Source organism: Bos indicus x Bos taurus, chromosome X, assembly GCF_003369695.1.
Source record: "Bos indicus x Bos taurus breed Angus x Brahman F1 hybrid chromosome X, Bos_hybrid_MaternalHap_v2.0, whole genome shotgun sequence".
Taxonomy (NCBI): Eukaryota; Metazoa; Chordata; class Mammalia; order Artiodactyla; family Bovidae; genus Bos; species Bos indicus x Bos taurus.
In genome coordinates, this window is record NC_040105.1 from 11465679 (window position 1) to 11488272 (window position 22594).

Sequence of the window (22594 nt, forward strand, 5' to 3'; positions counted from 1 at the left end):
CACCTCCCCCATTCAGAAAGCACCTGGGTTTTGGGCTGTCCCCAGCAGGAGAAGTCAAAGGCCAGGCTGATTTTTTTTTAAAAAAAGTTAGGTGGTGCTGAGTATCAGCAGAGCACCACGCCGTGCAAAGTGGATGCCAGCGAAGCAAGAGCAATGCTTTTCTTGGATATTCCCATAAATCCACATGCTGAGTTTTCCCAAGCTTCAAACCAGCAATGACAACGCTGGTGAATATGAACCAGAAAAGGGCAAGGAAAGCATTTTTTGATGACTGTTAACAACTCATGGAAAAAACAAATCACTGCTAGGCTTTCTAGTACATTTTACTAGTAATTCTCAGTGCCTCTCACCCGGCCTCCTGAACCTCCATTAGGTTAGTCACATCTTCAACCTTCATTTAGCTGGTCTCTGTGGCTAAAGAGATTTTTCGGTTTTGATTTGCACAAAAACTCCAGTGTGCATTAGTCTAAGATGGTTTAAATATAAACCACACAGTAGGGAGAAAAAAAACGGGCCTCAATGCCTCTCCCTCTCAATGGCCATTTTGTCTCCGGCATCTCTAGAACCTTTTGTGCAGAACAACAGAAGAAAACTGGCTTTGTCCTCGGGCTCGCAGATGCCCGTTGCCATGGCTGGGAGTTCACAACGGCCCAGTCATTTGCCCCAAGTTGTCTGTGATCCTGGCTGCAGCTCTCATGCTGGCTCCCAGGAGGGCTGGCAGCAATAAGGGCTCAGATTCTTCCCCAGGGAATGAATGTCTCACACACACACCCTCAATTCAGGACCTTTCTTGCCACTTTACTAACTCCTAACAATCCATCAAATTAAAAAGAAAAGAAGTAATCAAGGTTTGCAACTTTGAAACAACCAGCAGGAAAATGGAAGCAGAGAGAATCCTTAGTTAAGAGACGTAAGATTGGATGGTAGGGGACCAAGGTCTCCCTGACTTAGTTCTCCACCAGGAGTGACTGTGCCCCGCTCGGGGACATGGGGTGACATCCGGAGATACCTGGGGTTGTCAGGACTGGTGGAAGGGATACTCCTGGCTCTAGTGGGTGGAAGCCAGGCACGCTGCTCAATATCTTACAGGGCACAGGAGAGCCCCCCGCAACAATTACACAACCCCAATGTCTGCAGCACCAAGGGGGAAGAGTCCTGAGACAGTGCATGCACACACGTGCTCCACAATGTTCACATCCCTGGTTTTCACCTGGGGCCGACTCTGCCCCCAGGCAAGGCGTGCAGACACTGCGTCATCACAGCTGGGCAGGTGCCACTGGCAGGTAGTGGGTAGAAGCCAGTGACACTCAGCACTCCACAGTGTATAGGACGGTCCCCACCCCAAACACAACAAAGGATGAGGCGCCACCAAGGGTCAAGGATGAGACACCCCGCTCTCAGGCTACCATGTACCATCCTGGTCTGAGACACCAGCATGCCCGCCAAACTCCACAATTAAAAAAAAGAACAAGAGCTTAAAATAACCTTACTTTGTTTAAAAAATATTACAGACAGAAGTTTACAAATTTTGCTGCCCAAGAGAATTACCTGGAGTGCATGGGAAAGCCCTGACATCCAGACTTTACCCAGACCAAATTAAATTGCAATTTCTAGAGGTGGGATTCAAGAATTAGAGGTTTTGCTCTTTTGCTTTAAAAAAAAAAGGCTCCCCAAGTGATCTTAAGTTGGAGAACACGTGTTCTAGAGCAGACATCAGCCAACTGTGGCCCACGGGCCCAACTGGGCTCTCCACAGAGCCTGTGAATTCAGCATGCTTTTTTACATTTCGAAATGATTGTGAAAAAAAACCCAACTCAAAGAATACTCCTGCTTCGTGACACAAGTATATGGAATTCAAAGTTCTATGTCCAGAAATAAAGTTTTACTGGAACACGGCCGAGCTCAATCCTTTCTGTACTGTATGTGGGTATTTTCAAGCTGCAAAGGCAGAGCTGAGTAGTTGCCAAATATTTACCATCTGGCCTTTTACAGGAAAAGTTTGCAGCTTGCTCTTCAGGAGCACTGGTTCTCCACCTTTCATGTGCACATCAATTCCCAGGGAAACTCCTTACAATGCAGGGTCTCTTTAGGCAGGTCTGGGCCATCGCTCCTCACTGAACCACAAGGGTAGAAAAGAGGGGCTCTCCAAGGGGGGTCGGCGCAGCCTTGAGAGACCCCAAGACTCCAGAGGTGCAGGAGGCCCAAACTGTCTTCATGATAGCACTAGATAATACTTTTTCCCACTGTTGACGTTTCCACAGGAACACTGCCGATGGCTATAGCACAAATCAGGAAGTGGCACCAAAGTGAATGAATCAGCAGTTCATTCCTTACCACCACACACTCACAGGGAAAAAACAAGAGAGTTTCACTTTGATGTGGTTGAAAAAAATTATCAACTGTGATAACTCTATACACCCTTTTGAAGATTCTGTGCAATGAAATGAGGACACATCCAGGACTTCTGTAGCATACCAGCTGCTGCTGCTGCTGCTGCTAAGTCGCTTCAGTCGTGTTCAACTCTGCACGACCCCATAGTCGGCAGCCCACCAGGCTCCCCTGTCCCTGGAATTCTCCAGGCAAGAACACTGGAGTGGGTTGCCATTTCCTTCTCCAATGCATGAAAGTGAAAAGTGAAAGTGAACCCGTTCAGTCGTGTCTGACTCTTAGTGACCCCATGGACCGCAGCCCACCAGGCTCCTCCATCCATGGGATTCTCCAGGCAAGAGTACTGGAGTGGGGTGCCATTGCCTTCTCCGGTAGCATACCAGAGCACTATGCAAAGTTCAAGTGCGACTGAGTTTCAAGCTGAACTAGCATCTTGTTTTCTGGCCGACAGCTGTTTTTTTCTTTAAAGAATGACTAACACAGTATAGTTATTAAGACTTGGGAAGAAGACAGATGGCCAACAGGCATATGATAAACAATGCTCAACATCACTCACTAAACATCAGGGAAATGCAAATTAAGACCACAATGAGATATCACCTCATACCTGTCAGAATACTATCCAAAAGACAACAAATAGCAAGTGTTGGCAAAGGTGTGGAGAAAAGGGAGCCCCTGTGGGCCATTGTTTTCCATAGTGGCTGCACCAATACATTCCCACCAACGATGTTTTCCTGTTCTCTGGATAAACACTCAGAAGTAAAACAGCTTTGGTTATATTGGTAATTCTGTTCTTAATTTCTGAGGAGTCTCCACATTAATTTGAAAAGATATATGCACCTCTGCTCACTGCAACATTACTTATAATAGCCAAGACATGGAAACAACCTATGCCCACTGATGGATAAATGGATAAAGATGATATAAGAACTACCATGCGTGCGTGCATGCTAAGTCACATCAGTCATGTCCAACTCTTTGTGACCCAATGGACTGTAGCTCGCCAGGCTCCTCTGTCCATGGGATTCTCCAGGCAAGGATACTGGAGTGGCTTGCCATTTCCTCTGGTTCAATCCTGAACCCACATCTCTTATGTCTCCTGCCCTGGCAGGCAGGTTTTTTTTACTATGAGCGCCACCTGGGAAGCTCAAGAACTACCATATGATCCAGCAATCCCACGCCTGAGCATATATCCTAAGAAAACTATAATTTGAAAAGACGCATGCAACCCAATGTTCATTGCAGCACTATTTACCAAGATAGGGAAGCAACTTCAGTGTCCATCAACAGATGAATGGATAAAGAAGATGTCGTTGTTCAGTTGCTAAATCACCTCCGACTGTTTGCGACCCCATAGACTGCAGTACACCAGGCTTCCCTGTCCTTCACTATCTTGCAGAGTTTGTGCAAATTCATGTCCACTTAGTGGTACATATATACAATGGAATACTACTCAGCCATTAAAAAGAATGAAATAATGCCATCTGTAGCAACATGGATGGACCTAGAGATTATCATACTGAGTTAAGTCAGAGAAGGACAAACATCATGTATCACATAAGCAGAACCTAATTTTTAAAAATGATACAAATGGACTTATTTACAATACAGAAACAGACTCACAGATTTCAAAAACAAACTTATGATTACCTAAGGGGAAATACGTGGAGGAAGGATAAAATAGGAGCTTGGGGTTAACATATACACACTGCTGCTGCTGCTGCTAAGTCGCTTCAGTCGTGTCCGACTCTGTGCGACCCCATAGACAGCGGCCCACCAGGCTCCCCTGTCCCTGGGATTCTCCAGGCAAGAACACTGGAGTGGGTTGCCATTTCCTTCTCCAGTGCAGGAAAGGGAAAAGTGAAAGTGAAGTCACTCACCCGTGTCCGACTCTTACCGACCCCATGGACTGTGGCCCACCAGGCTCCTCTGTCCATGGGATTTTCCAGGCAAGAGTACTGGAGTGGGGTGCCACTGCTTTCTCTGATATACACACTACTATATATAAAATGGAAAACTAATAATGACCTATTGCACAGCATAGGGAACTATACTCAATATTCTGTAATAACCTATACAGGAAAAAAAAATTGAAAAAGAATGAATATATGTATAACTGAATCACTCTGTTGTACACCAGAAACTAACACAACATTATAAACCAACTATACTTCAATAATTTAAAAAAGATGATATATATCTTATGTGTACATCTCACATACACACACAATGAAATACTACTCAGCTATAAAAACGAACAAATTCTTGCCATTTGCAACAACATGGATGGACCTTGAGGGCATTATGCTACATAGGGTAAGTCAGGTGGAGAAAGACAAATAGCATATAATTTCACTCATATGTAGAATCTAAAAAAACCAAAAACAAAAAACAATTCATAGATACAGAGAACAGATGGGTAGTTACCAGAGAGGAAGGGGGTCGGGGGTTGGGTGAAATGGGTGAAGGGGTCAACTGTTAGTCTGGTGATGGACGGTAACTAGATTTTGTGGTGATGACCACTCTGCAGTGTACACAGATGTTGTATACAGATGCTGAATTGTAATACTGTACCTGAAACATGATACACACACAGACTTGGTTATCTGGCACAAATTTTCTTAAAAATGATGCAAATGAGCTTGTCAACTTCAAAGAAAATAAGCGACAATATCTTGCCAATCAATTTTGGAAAACTTGCACCTGTGAAAGGCCCAGCTTCCCAGTACTTAGAAAACTTCCTAATGAAATCAGTGGTGATGTTAATGAAATGTGACTTTTGGGATATGGTATAATAAAATGTGTCAATACTTGGAAGATTTGTACCAGCCAGAGAACCGGTATTTTCCAAGTGACCAATGAAGGATGTTACAAAATCATTCTCTAATACAGACCGATCAGACTGCAAGGGAGAGCAATAGATTTTAATGGAACGGAGTAGAAAAAGTTCACTAATACAGTTTCAGATTCCACATTATCAATAATCTTTATTCCACATTATCAATCAACCACTTGCTGGATTTTGGTGCATTATCAAGGAAGAGTTCCACAAAAACATGAAAAGGCCATTAAAACATTCCTCCCTTCTCCAACCACCTATCTGTGAGAGACTGAGTTTTCTTCATACACTTCAGCAAAAACTAGATGCTCCAAGATGCCTGTGAGTGAGGGCAGAGGCAGATGTAAAGATAACAGCTGTTGAATATTAAGCCAGATATTACAGAGATCTGATAAAATGTAAAACAGTGCTGCTCTTCTCACTCAAGCTTTGCCTTGTTTGGGAAGAGTTATCTTTCTCAAACATTATTTTTGTTACCGGGTTATGGATTTATTAGTAACATTTTAAATAAGTTCATTATTTTTTAAAGGATAGAATATAATCTATTTCTGAGGTCAAATACTAATAAAGACAATATAAAAATAAATTATATAACTTTTAACTTCTATGATGAAAACATTACTTAAGTAATATCTTAGTTATAATTTCTAATACAAAAAATACCTAGAGATATAACCCACATGAGCAAAAGCTTTCAGGGCCTTCAATTATTTTTAAGAGAGTAAAGGGACTTTACACCCCAAAGTCCGTAAACTACTGGTATGTACCATTAAGAAGGTATCATGAAGTCAGTGGACACGGGAGCTTCCTGCTAAAGACCTAAGAAAACACCCAAATGATAGCTTGCTTCCTAGTTCTCTTAAGACCTTCTTAGAGTCATTAATGTACAAGTCCAACTGTATAATGCCAAGAACACTGAAACTATTTTTAATGATATAAAGAGAACTGTTTTTTTGGGGGGGGATATCCTTCTCAAATCTGGTCCTAAAATCTGTGAAATCAAAACTTTTCATTTTTGTGACATGTTGTGCAACATCTCACAATTGATGAGCCTCTCACATGTGCAATATGGCTTGGAGTAGGAGATAAGCAAGCACAGAAAAGGAAAGCTATGTTCACATGGTGAGAGCAAATAAAGTTAAGACAGAGATCTTGTTAGTCCCGTCCTTCACCTTCTGTGGGGACTGGCTTAGGTTTTTCCTAAAGACCATATGTGTGCTCTAAGCCTAGTGAAGTGGGGAGAGAAGAACCAGGGAAATCTAGGCAAGCTGGGGATGAGTGTGTGCTTGCTCAGTTGTGTTAGACTCTTTGGAAAGCTAGCTCTAAATCTAAATGACAGAGGTTTTAAGAGCACAGAGATTTCCTGCAGGGTGTTCAGGAAATTTGAGGTGCCCCTGCAATATTAAGCTTTAGCATCACTCAACCTCCTTGACCATCTAGGTTTCAGTGTCTATGTGTTGCTAGATTGCACTGAGTTCAGTGAGTGTCTATTGAATTGCTGCTATGTGCAAGGCACCATACTGGGAGCTGCAGGGATTTGGTTTGCCCTCCTGGACTTGACAGTTTGGAGTGGGGTGAGGGACACAAACACAGCAGAAATATTCAAGTAGAATGAAGAGCGAGGTGACTCAGGGACATGGGGAAGGAGGTAGAGGCATCTCCTTGGCTTAGTGTGGGGAGCTTAGGAAGGGGCGTGTGGGTGGCAGTGGTGTAGACAGGCCTTTAAGAACAGAAGGATCCTGTGGTTAGGAGAGATTGACAGGCATGAGTGAAGAACAGGACTGATGTGGTTAGGCGCCAGTAGGGAAAGTTGAGGGCGTGTGTGGTGGAGTTTGTCAAGGGCATTGGGACAGTGTCAGGAGACAAGCTGGAGAGGCAGGCAAGGCCCTCCTGTGGGGAGGTCTCTGAGCCAGCCTGCAGCCCTGGGTGCTTCATTTTGTAGGCAGTAAGGAGAGAGGGAAGGTTTGTGAACAGGCGAGTGACATGATCTGAGGTGTGCTTTTAAGAGATTAATCTGGTGCTAGCGTGTAGGCTGAACTGCAGTGGGTGCAAACTAAACTCTTCCACTGTGGGTGGTAGCAGAATGCGTCTTTTTGAGTTTTATTCAAAGGGCGCAGGGTGTATTCAATGAAGGCAGGAAGGGTAAAAACCAGACAAAGCTTGGAGCTGTGAAGCAAAGTCACACAGCATTTTACAGGCATGGCTCGGTGAGAAAACAAGAGAGAATATATGTGAACGAATTTTCTTAGGGGCCACTCCAGAAAATATCAACTCACCCAGAGACAGAGGGCGAATCAGTAGTTGTGTGGAAAGAAAGGGCTTACAAAGGGACCTGGGGGATTGGCAGACATGTCAATTTTTTGCTCGTTTCATGGGCACGTATGTATGTCAAAGCTGATCCAACAGGTCACTTTACATGTATGCACGTTGTGCATATCAACTGTAACTCAAAAAAAGTTTTTAAAAATGACCTTTTTCTTTTCCTTTTCCTTTCAAGATATGCTTCTTAAGTTCAATTTTTACAAAAGATGCTAGTAATGGTAAAAGGTTATAAATCCCTTTTGGAAACTAAGGATTGGCAGCAAAAGTCAGGAGCCTTAACAACCACATCGAGCTGGGTGGGGTGGGCTGGTGGTGGGGGAGGGAGATATCCTACAGCTACAGAACCTATGGGCTACTTGGTGACAGGAAAGTGTAGGGGCTACTGTCATTAAGCAGAGAAGCCAGTGCTTTAAGGGGACACGTGATGCATTTCCATTTTGAAACATTTATATGGCTTGCAGCAGGTAGCCTTCTAAGATACCCCCAATGGTCCTCACCTCCTGATATTCATACCCTCCCCCAAAGTATGGGCTAAACCTACTGACTAGCTTCCCTGATTAGGTTTCAAAAAACTGACTTCCATCTTCCTAGCACTCTCTCTATTGCTGGCACACTCTATCACCCACTCTCTCTGATGAAGTCAGCCGCCACGTCATGAGGGAGATATGGGAAAGCCCACATGGCAAAGAATCAAGGGAGGTCTTGGGCCAAGAGCTAGTGAGTAGCCGAGGCCCTCAGTTCCACAGCCTTTGAGGAACTGAGTCCTGACAACAACCACAAAAAGTGATCTAGGCAGTGGATTCTTCTATGGTTGAGCCTTCAGATGAAACTACAGCCCTGGCCAATGCTTTCAGTCACAGCCTTGTTAGAGACCCAGAGACAGCTAAGCAGAGTCCAGACTCCTGACCTACAGAAATTGAGATGATATATGTTGTTGTTTCTGACTATCGAGTGTAAGATTAATCTGTCATGCAACAGTAGATAACTAATACACAGCTTCAGCTCTGGTATATGCCTGCAGCTCTACAATAGAATCTTTAAAGCATTTTTTTTAAAAAATGCAGTGACACAAAGATGCAATGACAATCTTAAAACATCAAGAGAAGTTTGCTTCAAATTTACTCTCTGCTAGGGATGTGGTGATTTGGCTTTGGGCATCTTGATAGAAAACATGTATACAAGTTGCCTTTCAATTTCAAGTTTATGTTGCCCTTCAGAAAGGTATTTTGACCTGAAACAATACTTTACCAAAGATGTTATCATGAGGAACTATTTTCTCCATTAAGATTTTGATCCTCCACATATATAGTAGTGGTGGTCAGACTTCAGTGTGGCTCTGAATTGCCTGGGGAGCTTATTAAAACAAATCAAATTCCTGGGGCCCACCCCAAAGGGGGAATCTGGCAATCTGAACGTTTAACCAGCATCCTTGGTGATTCTTTTACTTAACACAGAAAATAAAACTCGCTAAAGTACAACAAATGGAGTAATTGATGAAAACAGCCCATGGTGTCTATTTAACAGGACTTGGTTTCTTGTGGGAACACTCAGAAAAGGGCTTGTAAGAGGCCAAAGGGCCTGAGCTTCCAGAAAGAGTCAAGGGACCCTCTGAAGAAAGACTGAGCTTTAGCCTAAAGCCTGTGAACAACCAGTACCCCAGGGAGCAAGGATTCTGGAGCCTGGAGAGAAGAAGGTGAGGGATCTTGGGTGGAGATTTTAGGAAACTGAGTGACTAGCAAAATGTTTAGGTCTTGCCTACCATAAGTGACTGGATTTATAATGAGTGCTAAGAATACAATCACTCTAAGTCAGGGCTTGGCTTTTTTTTTTTTTTTAATGGAAAGGGCCAGATAATAATTCTCTTTGGCTTTGCAGAGCATATGGCTGAAACTACTCAATTTTGCTGTTTTTGTAGGAAAGCAGCCACAGACAATCTGTAAATGAATGACCATAGCTGGTTCTAATAAAACTTTATTCACAAAAACTCAGTTGCGATTTTTGTGTGGTGAAACACAGTTGTGATCATCAGCCTGGTTTAAGCCAAGTCCTCATAGATCTCCAGAATCTCCATCTATCACCACTGGGAAAGAGCACATGACCATGAACAGGGTTGTCTTAAGACCACAGAAAAGACCTGTTTTGCTCCTACTGGCCTGACATTTCACCACTAGAGTTACTCCTTGGGGTGAAAGCACTGACTCTGGAAGTTCCTAGAGAAAACACAGGCTGCTCTTCAGAGAAAGTCTCACCATACCTAGATGACTCAGACCTCCAGAGCTTTCTGCTTCCCGGTGCACAAGCCGTTTCACAAAAGCTTTTGACAGATCTAGAAACACACGGGTATGGGTGTATGTGTGGCCTATTTGTGAGTGAACAGGGACCCACAAAAGGACACAGCTTGGGGAGGTGGGAAGACTAACCTCTAAAAGCAGACTTGAGCTGCTTCCCAATGTCTCCAGTTAGCTCTCTGGGGCAGGGGGGCAGGCAAAAGAGTTCAAGACAAAATTAATTTTAATTAACTCAAACTGAAAACATACAACACGGGGGGGGGGTGGTATTATAAAGGTAATGAAGATAAGATGTCACTGTTTCTAAGAGACTATAAATTGCTGCTTTGAATAATCCAAGTCAGTTTCTCTAAAACCAGATGCTGTACCTGAGAGAAAGCCCCAGATAGACACTCAGTTCTGACCGATCTGCTTTTCATCTCTTCTTTCTTTGTCTGCTCTGAGCTGAGGAATAGACACAAGACTGAAAGGCAAAGGGAGTTCTGTATGTCACAGACACAGTGGCAGCCACTGCTAGATAATTGAGTGCTAAGCATATACCAACAGTATAGCTGATAAAAAGTTGAACATTTGTAAATGAAAAACTATGTATATGACTGACATAATAGCCTTTGGTAAATAAGTTATAAAATAGTTACCTGCCCTATACTGGCACATTTTGGGGTGAAAACTGCAGGTAATTTGAAAATAGAATAAATAATCCACAGCAGAAAACAAAATGCAAAGAACTCTTTAAAAACTCAGAAACATTATGGCATGAACCCGGGCTAGAACATGCTTGTACTGAGTCCATTGTTCACCTCCAGGTAACCTGAAACACCTTCAGTCAGTGGCAGCCATCAGACACACATGCTGGGTGCTTCCCCTGGCCATGGTTGTGTAAACCGAGAATGCTTCTCCAGCCAGACTCCGGGGATCAGTTGCCCTGCCCGAAAACTCACACGACACCATCAGACCCCGGGCTATAGTCCACACATGACCAGCAACAGAGACCAAAGATGCACACAGAGAGATTACAGGCTCCCCACCTTGAAATACAGTTCAAGTGTTTTCAGAAAAGGCCTCAAACATAGTTGCCTTACAACTATAGGTTAGGACAGTGTGACAAGACAGTGTAACACCAAATCCAACAGCATTTCCCAGGACTCTCACATCTCAGGTGTCACTCTATAGAGTGGATCCATGGCAGAGAAGTCCCAGGCTAGGGGGCCAGAGGGAGAAAGGCTAGGGATCTCAAGGGGCCTGCCTTCTCAGGTCCCACCTGGGCAGATAGGAGGAGCCCACAGTGGGACCTGATGCACAGTACTGAGCAAGCAGGAATGTTAGTATTTGGCCGAGTGTTGAGCAGGAAGCCCCTGTGTTGGGATTTCCATTGTGTTGGGATTTCCATGGCTGCCCGGGAATCTTGGCCATGGAAATCCCAACACGGGGGCTTCCTGCTCAACACTCAGCCAAATACCAACATTCCTCATGCTCTCCCCACACCTTTAGTTCTAATCCGTATGTGAGAGGGTGATCTCTTTGGACTTCTGGAATTATCTAAAACATCTGAGTCCAAGCATTAGAGCCATTAGGATTTGTGAGCTGGCCAGAAAGGGCTTCCCTGCTGGCTCAGTGGTAAAGAACCGGCCTGCCAATGCAGGAGATGTGGGTTCGATCCCTGGGTCTGGAAGATCCCCTGAAGGAGGGCATGGCAACCCACTCCAGTATTCTTGCCTGGGAAATCCCATGGACAGAGGAGCCTGGAGGGCTACAGTTCATAGGGTCGCAAAAGACTTGGACATGACTTAGTGACTCATCCACGACAACAACAGGAGGGGAACTGGCAACTGCTGAAGGGAGTGGTTTTTGTACTCCTTACCTGGTAGACTGAATGCGGAACTACACAGATTTACCAGTGTCTGAATAGTCATTCTTGGTCTTTTAGCTTACAGCTGTATTAGGTGACAGCATCTTACATGTCACTGTATTATATTCAAGATCATGAGGGGCATTTGAGAACTTCTCCCAACTCCTATCAACTGCTTTCTCCTCGCTTTCTCCAGAAGGAGACAAGCTGGACCCATTTTCACTGCCCCATCCCCCATTCTCATTCACCACGATTTTAAACAAAGAAATAAGAGGAGGCACATTTTCAGACAAGTGGCTAAGAGAATCCAAGGTCACCGGCCTTTCAAACTAACCAGGACTCAGTGCATTAATGACTGGCAATTCTTACACCTGCCTCCCCATAAAGAGGGACAGAAAGGACAATGGAAAACACAGCGATTTCTCAGACTTTTGAGGGTAAATCCACCTCTTCAATTCCTTCTGTCTTCTCCCTTCTTGCTTTTGGACCTTGCTCTCAATTAGTGCTTCTCGAACTGCATTATGCCCAGGAATCATCTGGAAAGTTCTGAAAATGCAGACTTGGATTCAGCAGGCCTCGGGGTGGCCTGAGACTCTGCATTTGTAACAAGCTTCTAGGGGATGCTGATCCTGCTGGCCCATGGACCGCACGTGGAAGAGAGGATCTGAATTCTCTCTGATGACACTGACTGAAGCCCTTGTGACAACTGCAGTAGCCTGAACCACACCCTACACGCTAAGCACAATATTCCATCGAACACAACTGAAGCCCAAAGGGCTCCTTATTTCCCAAGTGCCACTGCCTCAGGCCTAGGTCCCCAAGGCAGTGTCACCTGAGGTGGCCCTTGTGGCCACCCGCCCCTTGATTTCCTGGAGGCCCAAAGAAGATGTGGATGCCACCTGGTCAAAGAAGTTAATTCAGAAAGAAGAAAGCAGTACAGATGGTGAAGGATTCACTATCCAAGTGCTAAAAATGTAACTCCACAGAGAAGTTTCACCCAAAAAGGAAGATGGGAAACGACTGAGGCAAAGGAAACTGGGAGCACCTTGACGTCCCTCACGGGGAGTAAGCAGTTTGGGGGAGGAGGTCTCTGCCACAGTGCCTGCATTTTCCTTTGGTAAAGATCTCCCCGTCGGCGTGGACCAAAACCTCTTCCCACTGTCTGTCCCCCACTGGAAAGAAACTGAGAACTCTGCAAACGGGGAAAATAAAAGACACAAGAGCCATATGGAATCGTCTATTTTTTCCCTCACACCATCTGGTTTGGGATCTAAGCACAGAATGGCAACTGCGCTGACTGAGGAGACAGCAAAATCTCTGGGCCACTGGGAAGGTGACACCATGGCTAGGTTCAGTCCCTCCCTCTGGGGATTTTCTTTCTCCCCCTCTGACAAGAACCTGCTTGATCCTGGAATTCTCAGCTGAAACATCACCAGCCATGTGATTAACTATTAGAGTTCTACAGTTTCTCATCATACCACTCCAGAATTCTCGAACCTCTGAAAACTAAGGTTGGTTTCTTTTTGGGGGTGGGGTGGGAGTGGAGTTCATCTGGCAGTGAAACCCATTCTGCTCTGAATTCCCTTGATATCCAGAACTGACCTTGAATGGCCCAGATGCTGTTCGCAGATGTCCCTGACCTAAGTTCAGTGCTCCAGAAAGATCCATGTGTTGGACTTGAGGGGCGCACCTGGACCTTGCTGGGGACACGGCAAGTGCATACGGTATGTGCACCACATCACTTTTCAAAAGCCCCAACTCTTCTGAATTCTTAACTAAATTAAGAATTTAGCCCAGCCGTTACAGATAATGTGGAGACCTTCTTGTCATGTTAACAAGTACTGCCCGTTCTCTTTCCCTCTCTGCCATTCAATTATACATATTTTCCTTTTCAGGGCGGGGAGCGGGGGAGGCTTTTGAGCTAAGTTTACATAGAAAATTCACCTTTTTAAGTGTACGGACCAGTGTGGTTTTGAGTCAATTTACAGCATGGTGTAACCATCACCACAATCTAATTTGAAAACATCTCCATCACTCCATAAAGGATCCTTGTACCCTCAGCAGTCACTCCCCAGCGCTGCCTCCCCCAGCCTCCGGCACTCACTCAGCTATTTTCTGTCTCTCTGGATTTGCCATTTCATGTCAGTGGAACCCTGCAGTATTTGCTCTCATGTGTCATCTTTGACTCAGCATCCTGTTTCTGAGACCCATCTGTGTTGCAGTATGCGTCCTTCATTCCTTCTCACCGCCACACAGTATTCCACTGTATGGATACATCACGCCTAATGGCAATTTTAAAGAAATCAAGCTTCTAGAACCTTCCATCCTTCAAAGGCTCCAAGAGAACAAATGTCTGGTGGCATTTCTTGCTCACCTCTTCGAGCCGGCACTACACAGGCACACAGAGCTGGCGCCTAGTGGCCAGAGATGGAGTGAAGGAATATGTCACTCAACGCATAGAACTAAATCCAAACACAGATTTCATGTTAATTAACCTGAAGCCACAATTCAGGTTTTAAAGGAAAAAAGTTTTAATTATTAAGTGAATGACAGGTGCTATGACTTTGTAACTCAGTGTAGGTCTTACATTGTACCTCTAGATTGCTCTTTCTAGACTTTTCGGTTCTATGCTGTCATTTCTGATTTATTCTTGCAGAAGTAAGAAGACATTTCGGATGAACAATGCTATGGGTTCACACAGAATTCCAGCAATAACTTGAAGCCTGGAGTGTTTCTCTGACCCACCACCATCCCTTTGTATTCCCATTTTAAGTAATTTAAAACCACTGAATCTTAGCTCTGTGTGGACTTCAGGGATGTGGAGGGTGGGTGTGCATATCGCTCAGGTTTCTCCCCTTCCAGGTCCCCAGACGGGCTGATGCACAGTTTACTCAGACCCAGCACTTAGATGTTTTGAGAGGCCAGTGTTCCTCTGAGCAAGGAGACTAGAGATCGGACCCCATGGACCTACCTGATGGGGTCAAGTACCCAAGTATATGATCCTCATTTCATGGGCTTTGAGTTTTCCTTCTCAAAGGTAACAGACTGATGTTAATAAATCAGAGGACTGAAGAGCCATGTGGCCAGAGAGATGTTTGGGGCCACTGACAGCACTCTCAGAGCCCAGGCTCCTCAAATGTCCCAGTTCAGTTCTTGGTCCCATGATGGGCACATATGACTGCCCCACCCCACTGGTGGTTCAAATATTAGACATTTCATGCTTAACTCCAAGGCACATCTCATTGCACCTTGCTCCCTTTGAGAAGAAGAGGTGAGGGGGAGAAAATAGGGAGGAGGGAGAAGAAAGAGGGGAAAGATGGGGTGGAATGGAGAGGAAGAGAGAAAAAGAAAGATGATGAAAACAATGTTTAAAGGGCCACTTCCACCCCAGCCCCTGTGAACAAATGAATGCATCAAGCAAAACAGAAAACAGCACCAAACCAAAAGAGCTATCACAAATCATATTAAAGATAACAGTTGAGTTGCTATGCGAATGCACCCCGAGGCTGTATTTACCTGGACTGCTCAAGGGGTTAGCCCTGTCCCCCAGGGTTGGCACGGGACGGTACTGGTGGTTCTTTGAGCCTGGGTACATCCAGTGGTACCTGCCAATTTCCATTTCAGCTCTGCTGTTCACTGCCAATTTCAGGTGGCAAAGAGTCAGTGTCTCTATCTCCAGCAAAGATTCTACATCAGCATTTTAATGTATTCTTTTACCATATAATTAAAGGAAACGACGAATACACAAAAAACGCTATTGAACTGCAACCTTGCAGTACCATCTTATCAACTCGGCATGATATGCTGAGAACGTTAGCATCTCCTCCTCCATTTTTGAATTTAAGTTGACAAAAAAAAAAATCACCAGTATTTTCCTTCTCTATTTTCTCCATCTCCTCCCAATCCTCCTTACCCCTCCAAATGCTCATTTTGGGCAGATACTGTTGATAAGGAAAAGCTGGCTTCTCACCATTGTATTTTTTCTTTCTGTTCAGTTCCCTTTCAGACCCACAGAGCACAATCATCATTGTAGCTACATAAGTGAAGGTGAACCCAGGCTTGCTCTAATGGTAGCTAGTTCCAGCCAATAACCCCATGGTCTGCTGAATCTTAGGTGACACTCCTGTTTTCCCAATGACATCAGCAGTATTCTCTGTCATCTCATCTAAGCTCAGGACATCAGAGTCTAGAATTTTCCACATTCAATCTTGTTCCAATTATCTCCCAGTGTCTTGACAGAGAAAGGGCTGTGGGCATTGGGCTTGAAGCAGGGCTTCCTCACACACAAGGTGACAAGTGGCCTCCTGGGGACTCAAGTAGGTCCCAACTAGTAATCTGACTATATCTCATACTTCTTAGGGAACCGGACAGAAAACTATCTACCAACTTGCCTGACACAGAATCAGATGCTGGTAACTGTTAGCTGAATTACAACCCTGAAATCCCAAGAGACCATAAGGTCGCTGTGGCCAGTTTCTAGCTGAGAATCCTATCAAACCTAATGATGGGTTATGGCTTCCGGGGTGCCACAAATATTTAAGGATTAAACAAATGGTGCTGACATTGATGTGGGGGAATTATTCCATCAGAAGAGCACATTATAATGCCCCATCGAGCATCTTAGACCACTGAGGATAAGGACTAGGCAAACCATCACATGGTAAGGTAAAAGAGCAAATGCCCCGAGCAGATCCACTGAACACCTCCCCAGCCATTATGAAACCCGACTCTGCTCTCCACAGTCTCTGAAAACTCTCGTGGTATTTCCACTTGGGAAGTGGAGACCTACGGTTCTAGGTGGTGTTTTAGGGCAAATCTCTTTGGTTTCATGATAAAGTAATGTTTTTTAGAGACATTAAAGAGAGTTAAAGGCATTTGAGAGGGGGGGAAAAGGATGTGAGGACAAGATCAGAACTGCACAATGAAAGTATTTTTACTGCCGCTGGTTCTGTTGTTAAATGGAGATGTGTGCTACAACGTGCTGGGCACCACACAAAGCGTGTTACACCTGTTCCCTCAGGAAGTTTTTTTTAATGCAAAGTGTTAAAGTTTTTTTTAAAAAAACTATGTGTAACACAGGCAAAACTATTTAAGTCAATACATTTTTAAGGAATGTCACATGTTCTGATTCTACCAATCACTTTAGTCTTTCCAAAGTTTGAGTCCTAAGTTTCAAGACAGTCCTTTCAAAAAGAATTTTTGCTCAGTCCATGGTTGTTATGCCAGTCAGTCCACAATTTCTTTAGTTGGGCTTCTTTGATCTCCAATAGAATATTGGACACACTTCAAAGTCTCCCACCTGGAATCACAGGGATCTGATTTCCTCAAGCAATTTATTTCAGGACCCTGTTTAGGGTCAGAGGAGATGGGTCTGCCTTAGCTGTGAATTTTAGATGGCCTCTACACATGCATTAGGTTTAAATCAGATACCTTCCTAAGCAATCACAGCTTAGAACATTTGGGATATGCCAATACATAAGATTAAAAACAGTCTCACTGTTACCATGACCTCAATCATTTGAGATCAAGGTATTTGTCACAACCATCCTATGAAGGAGGTACTCTTACTACTCTAGCTTTACAAATGAAGAACCTAGGGGCAACTGAGAGTTAAGTTATTTGCCCATGACCACACAGCTGGAGGGAGGAGCCTGTGCGTAAATGTGGGTGATATGACTCCAGAGGGCAGGTTATCCAACTGTGGCCTGTGCTGTCACTGTCTCTACTCTTTTACTGAGGTCTGTCTGGAGGTAAACTGTGCTTCTGTGCATCAAGACGTGTTTCAGATCCCAAGCTCCTGATGCTATTTCAGGGTTCTTAAAAGTTCTGAACTCTCAGCCTTTCCTGCATTTAGAGTTTTGGTTTACTCTTCAGGGGAGTTTCTCTCACACCGTGGGTTGTGCTATATTCTCCAAAAGCAGGGCAACCCACTGGGGCCAATGGAAAGAACCAGGAGACCAAGTCATACTCCTGGTTAAAGTGGCTATAAGCCCTCTGTAGCTCAATCACTTCTATCTGAAAAGTTTTCACCCTCCTTTCAAAAAATTTCTCTCTCCAAGTCCAATACACAGCAGGTGCCCAATCTATGTCTGCCAGATAAATAGTTGGCTGCATGCAAGAGAATATCCTGGGACCTTGTGGATCAAGCAACGGGTCTCCAGGTCCCCACCCTTACCCCGACCCCCAACCACACTAACCTCACCCAAGGCAGGGTAGGCAATTCAGGAAATGTCTGTCAACAGCCCATCCCTTCTCTGCCCTCATCCCCTCATATGGGCACAAGCTGCTTGGCAATGACAGTGAAAAACCATGCACTGCCCAACGCTAACGTGTTTTCTGAGTAAAGCCTGGTGGCTATGCCCAAGACACTCAGTTCAGCATTCTTCCTCCTCCTGTAGGTGTGGAGACAGGGTCAGTAAGTGCGTGACAAGGCCTCTGGACAACAATTCATCTTTCCATATGGAGGGAAAGAAAACCCTCTATTTTGTATCTCTGAGCCAAACTTAAAGACAGTAAGCATCAAATTATAAAATTTTAAAGAACATAGGATATGTTTTGTTTAAAAGAACAGGGGCCCAAAATCTAAAAAGGAGTCACGTGATCATGAGGGGACACCTCAGCTTGGGGAGTGTTTTAAAATGGCATCCTTTCTGGACTGCCAACTGCCAAGAAGTGGGGAAAACATTCAGATGCAGGAAGATTTCAGCTTCTGCTCTTCAGTGGGAAGACTGCAAATGCTCCCCTTAGAGAGTAGGAGGGAGACATGGGCAGGAGACCTCTGGATATTCTCGAGGAAGCACAGAATACTATGACATCTCGGAAATGGTCTTGGTCAAGAAGTTTGATTGCGTTTTTCCATAAGAGGGAACCGAAAAATCCCAACGAACTTCTTGGCCAACTGCATACTATTTATGGTTGAGGCTGAGGTGAGACAGAGAACTGAGTGGTCATCGCCAAAGATGGGCACGACACAAACGATGGGGGGGGGGGTTGACGAAAGAAAATAAAAATAATGCTGTGGACACTTTCCCCCCATTGACTCAGATGCTGCGATTTAGGGATGAGGCTATATAACTAAACTGCAGGCTGGTGTGCTTTCTGCCATCTAGGAAATTATCACTGGAAGCAACTAAATAACAAAGATTAAGCTTCCTAAATAAAAATAAATAAATAAACCATACTCAGTGGGCCAGGTCTCTGAAAGCTATGTCTGTCATCCTCCATTCTCAAGCAGAGTTTAAAATATTAAAGGACGCTCTAACAACACTACAGGATATAGAAGGGGTCAGCCAGTGATGGCCACCTGGTTTTGCAAATGAAGTTTTACTGCAACACAGCCACACCTATGCGCTTATCCACTATCTGTGGCTGTTTCACACTACCTGGAAGCGTTGAGTAGTTACAACACTACATGGCCCACTGGGCCTAAATATTTACTCTCGGGCCCATTACAGATCAAGTGCACTGATCCCTGATCTCAAAGACAGTCAGTCAGGCGTGAAATACAAAAAAAAAAAAAAAATTAATGCAATTCATCAAATGAGTCTACAAAATAGGAAAATATTTTATTTTCTCTATTATACTTTCTCTGGGCTGGCCAAGGATCAAAATTCTCCTCTTGGACATCATCCTCTGAGATTTAATCTGCCACCAATCAGCAAGAGTACTGTAAAAAGCACGATTATACTCTACAGAATGGTTCCTATGATGAGTTGGCACCTTCTGCTCCTATGACAGGAGCTGACAGGGCAGAAGAAGGGTGATGCTTCCGAGATGAGCATTATTAAATGAATAAAGAAATGAACCAAAGGATGCACAACCAGGTACATTTGTGAAGGTGGGAGTCTGGCTTCCCGCTCTTAAAAGCCACCTTCTTCCTCCATCCACCCCACAGCCATCCTATCCCTGGCCAACCATCTCACATGGACGGACACTGGGTCTCAAGGAGAAACAAGCAAGGGAGTATCTCAGAACAGGCCGATTGATCACCAGCCCCAGTGAGGGGAAACGTATGTCATGGGGACACTGGTTACGTCATGGGTTCCCAGATACAGCGAAGCTAATAAGTCATGTTATGAAGACTGTTTACATTGGCATGTACTCCCAGATAACAGGGAGAGACGATGTTTTTTAACATTACAATCGGAATTCAGGATTTCCGCTCACTTCCAAGGAAGGTAAATCTCCGTCTCCAGAAAGGAGTCCAAATTCTTTGTCTAATGAATGAGCAAGGCCAAATCTTTGACAGGAAATGATCGTATCAAAGGAAGAGAGGTACCAACTGGCTTGCTGAGATCTTCTCCACATTTAAATTTTCTAAAAAAAATAAAAGCAAGCTGTATCATACCTGCCACATATGTCCAGCACCGTCTGGCCGGCCCTGCTTTTCTCTACAGTCTCATCCCCAGATACACTCCCTTCAAATGTCCTCCTTGGAAGATCCTTATAGGAAAAAACTGCATCTACAACTTTCTCCGTATCATATGTACGTAATCAAGTCAGAAAATGTCAATAAAAATCTCAACATCAAATAACTCCCAGATCACCAGGATGAGTGTAATGTGCTAAATGTGTCCCTCTGGGTTTTTAGCCTACAGGTCAGATATTCTAGAGAAGTGCTTTCCTTCCTAAACAAAAACAATACAAATAAATTTTTTTTTGGCCAGAAGTGCACGTCTTTCACTCAATTTTTTAAAAAAAAATAAAAACCTAAGAAATTATACCTATTTGATTAAAAAGATTTAAATGGATGTGTTCATTTTCTAATTATATCAACCATTCACATTCATTTCTTATGTTGACTATGGCCTGCAATTCATTTTAAATTACACATTATTCCTGATTTTCTACATTTTTCTTTTTATGTGCTTAGAAATTTAATTTGACACCTGGAGTTCTGAAATGTAGTTGAGCAATGATTCACAGGAGCTTAACTAGCCTGACTACAATTGCTTCAGTAGACTCCAATTTCCTACATGTAATAAAAATAATTTTCCTAACAGATACTTAGGGTTTTTTTCCCATCCAATAGAGCAAGTGATTCCATTGTTTTTTCTGCGCCTAGATTACACCCTCCCAGTGAGTCTAGATGCATTGGTTTTTCACAAATGAATTGACATCAAGTAATACTCCACAGAAATAAATAGAAACCTCACTCTCATCTCTTTATTATCGAGTCTCATGATCTAGTTGCTTTTATTCTGTCTTCATTTCCTCCACTTATTCTATTTCAGTGAATCTGCTTACTGAATCCCCAACACTTTGATTTAATTTAATGCTTCCGATTTAAAAACTGTCATTGGTAATAATTTGGCTTTTTTTGTTTACATCCTTCTGAGAAAACCTCTTGCTTTCTGTAAAAATTCCTGAATAAAGGCTAAATTACTTCTTGTGAATTTTAAGCATCCAGTAGGGTTCCATGACAAAAGCTAGGAGACTGTTTCAAAACACATACGCTTTTTTTTTTTTTTTTTTTAAGGACTTGGATTATCTTTGTTTACAACAGGAACAAAGTCATTCTGATTGAGTTTAAAGAAACAGCTTTCTTTGTCCTGCTAAAACTCTGAGAAGTGAGACTGTCTGGAAAAGCTGAGATCAGTTTATAATAACTTGTATTCTTAGTAAACATTATTAATAATTATCTAAAGCCATTAATCCACAAGCTACTGGGTTTTAGCCACTGGGCAATAATACTCCAAATTCAGATAAGTATCGCCCGTACCACCGACAATGAAAACAACTGGGAAAGGAAGAATAGAGGGGGAAAAATACATGTGCATAAAACGCTCTGTGGGAAGTGACAAAATGTAGAGGATTCAATTTACTAAAATAAATCCTTTGGTGACAGGCTTAAAGGAAACCACCCCATCCCCCCAGATCCACCTGCTCAAGAATTATATAATGCATTCTCTGTGTCAAACTTGTAAATATTAATTTAAGTGAACACTGATTTTATAAATTTAAAATTAAGTCTGAAGGAATCCTGGAGTGGCGAGCATGTCCAAACATGTTTATCATTTTATGCCTCTGTATGTGCCTTGGACTACGATGGGAGAGCAAACTGGGCACACTACAAAGACACACTCGTGGAAGCTTTGACCCTGCCTGGCTGGCAGATGAACTTGTTCATTTAAACCAAGCTCAGCAGGCAGGCTGCCGTCCAGATCAACACTCCTGGTGGGTTAAGGGCAAGCGCGACCCCTGTTGCTGTGCTCAAAATCCAATCCCGGGCCCATGTTCTTACTCGAGTATAAGCTATACGTGTGACCGTGTCTTGCAGTAACTTGGGACATCTGGACTACTCAACAGCTAGTGTTTATCCATTTTGGTAATTTTTAAAGTTCCTCCAGAAATTATCTTTTGCTTCTAATTTTGTCTCTGGAACCCTCACTAATGAGTTTTCATATACAGACTGCCAGGGATGGAGTAGCAGCTGTAGATTTTTGGTATTAAATAATAAATATTTAATGGATATGAATTAATAGCACTCCAGAAGATAAACAATGGTGAGAACCAGAGTTAGGTAGTAAGGATTCTACATTGGTTTTATGCCCTGTTCTTGCTTCTGTGGAGACCAAAAGTGCTTTCAGCTGCATATTAATACAAAGTGTGTTCTAAGCATCTATTTGGGGGAAGATTGCTACAACTGTGATTGGCTTCTTCACAACAATGCTGTTATTGCGTGATTACATCTCCCAAGCTTTGTCTCTATTTGTCATGGAAATCAATCTTTCAACTTTTATCTCAGTTCCTCAGCTTTACAAATATTCCCGCAAGCTTCTCTTACTGCTATTTGGTCATTCATATAAATGAACAAATGTATACATATAAGAAAAGGCAGGGGGATATGGGGGCTGGCTTTTGCTGTTGTTTGGGGGGGGCAGTAGGTTTGCCGCAGCAATTAAGCTC

The 22594-nt window shown here is 43.6% G+C and overlaps 1 protein-coding gene across 7 annotated transcripts in view; it reads right to left on the reverse strand.

Annotated features, from left to right (window-relative positions):
• The window catches only part of GPM6B (glycoprotein M6B), a 161616-nt gene that overhangs the window by 22202 nt on the left and 116820 nt on the right, over positions 1-22594 (reverse strand). For 3 of the 7 annotated variants that reach the window (XM_027533083.1, XM_027533082.1, XM_027533084.1), the window contains exon 2: positions 15203-15322. The exons of the other annotated variants lie outside the window; for them this stretch is intronic. In XM_027533083.1, coding sequence (XP_027388884.1) covers positions 15203-15322 — 120 coding nt within the window. The remainder of the gene's footprint in view (positions 1-15202; positions 15323-22594) is intronic. 7 annotated transcript variants of the gene reach the window in all.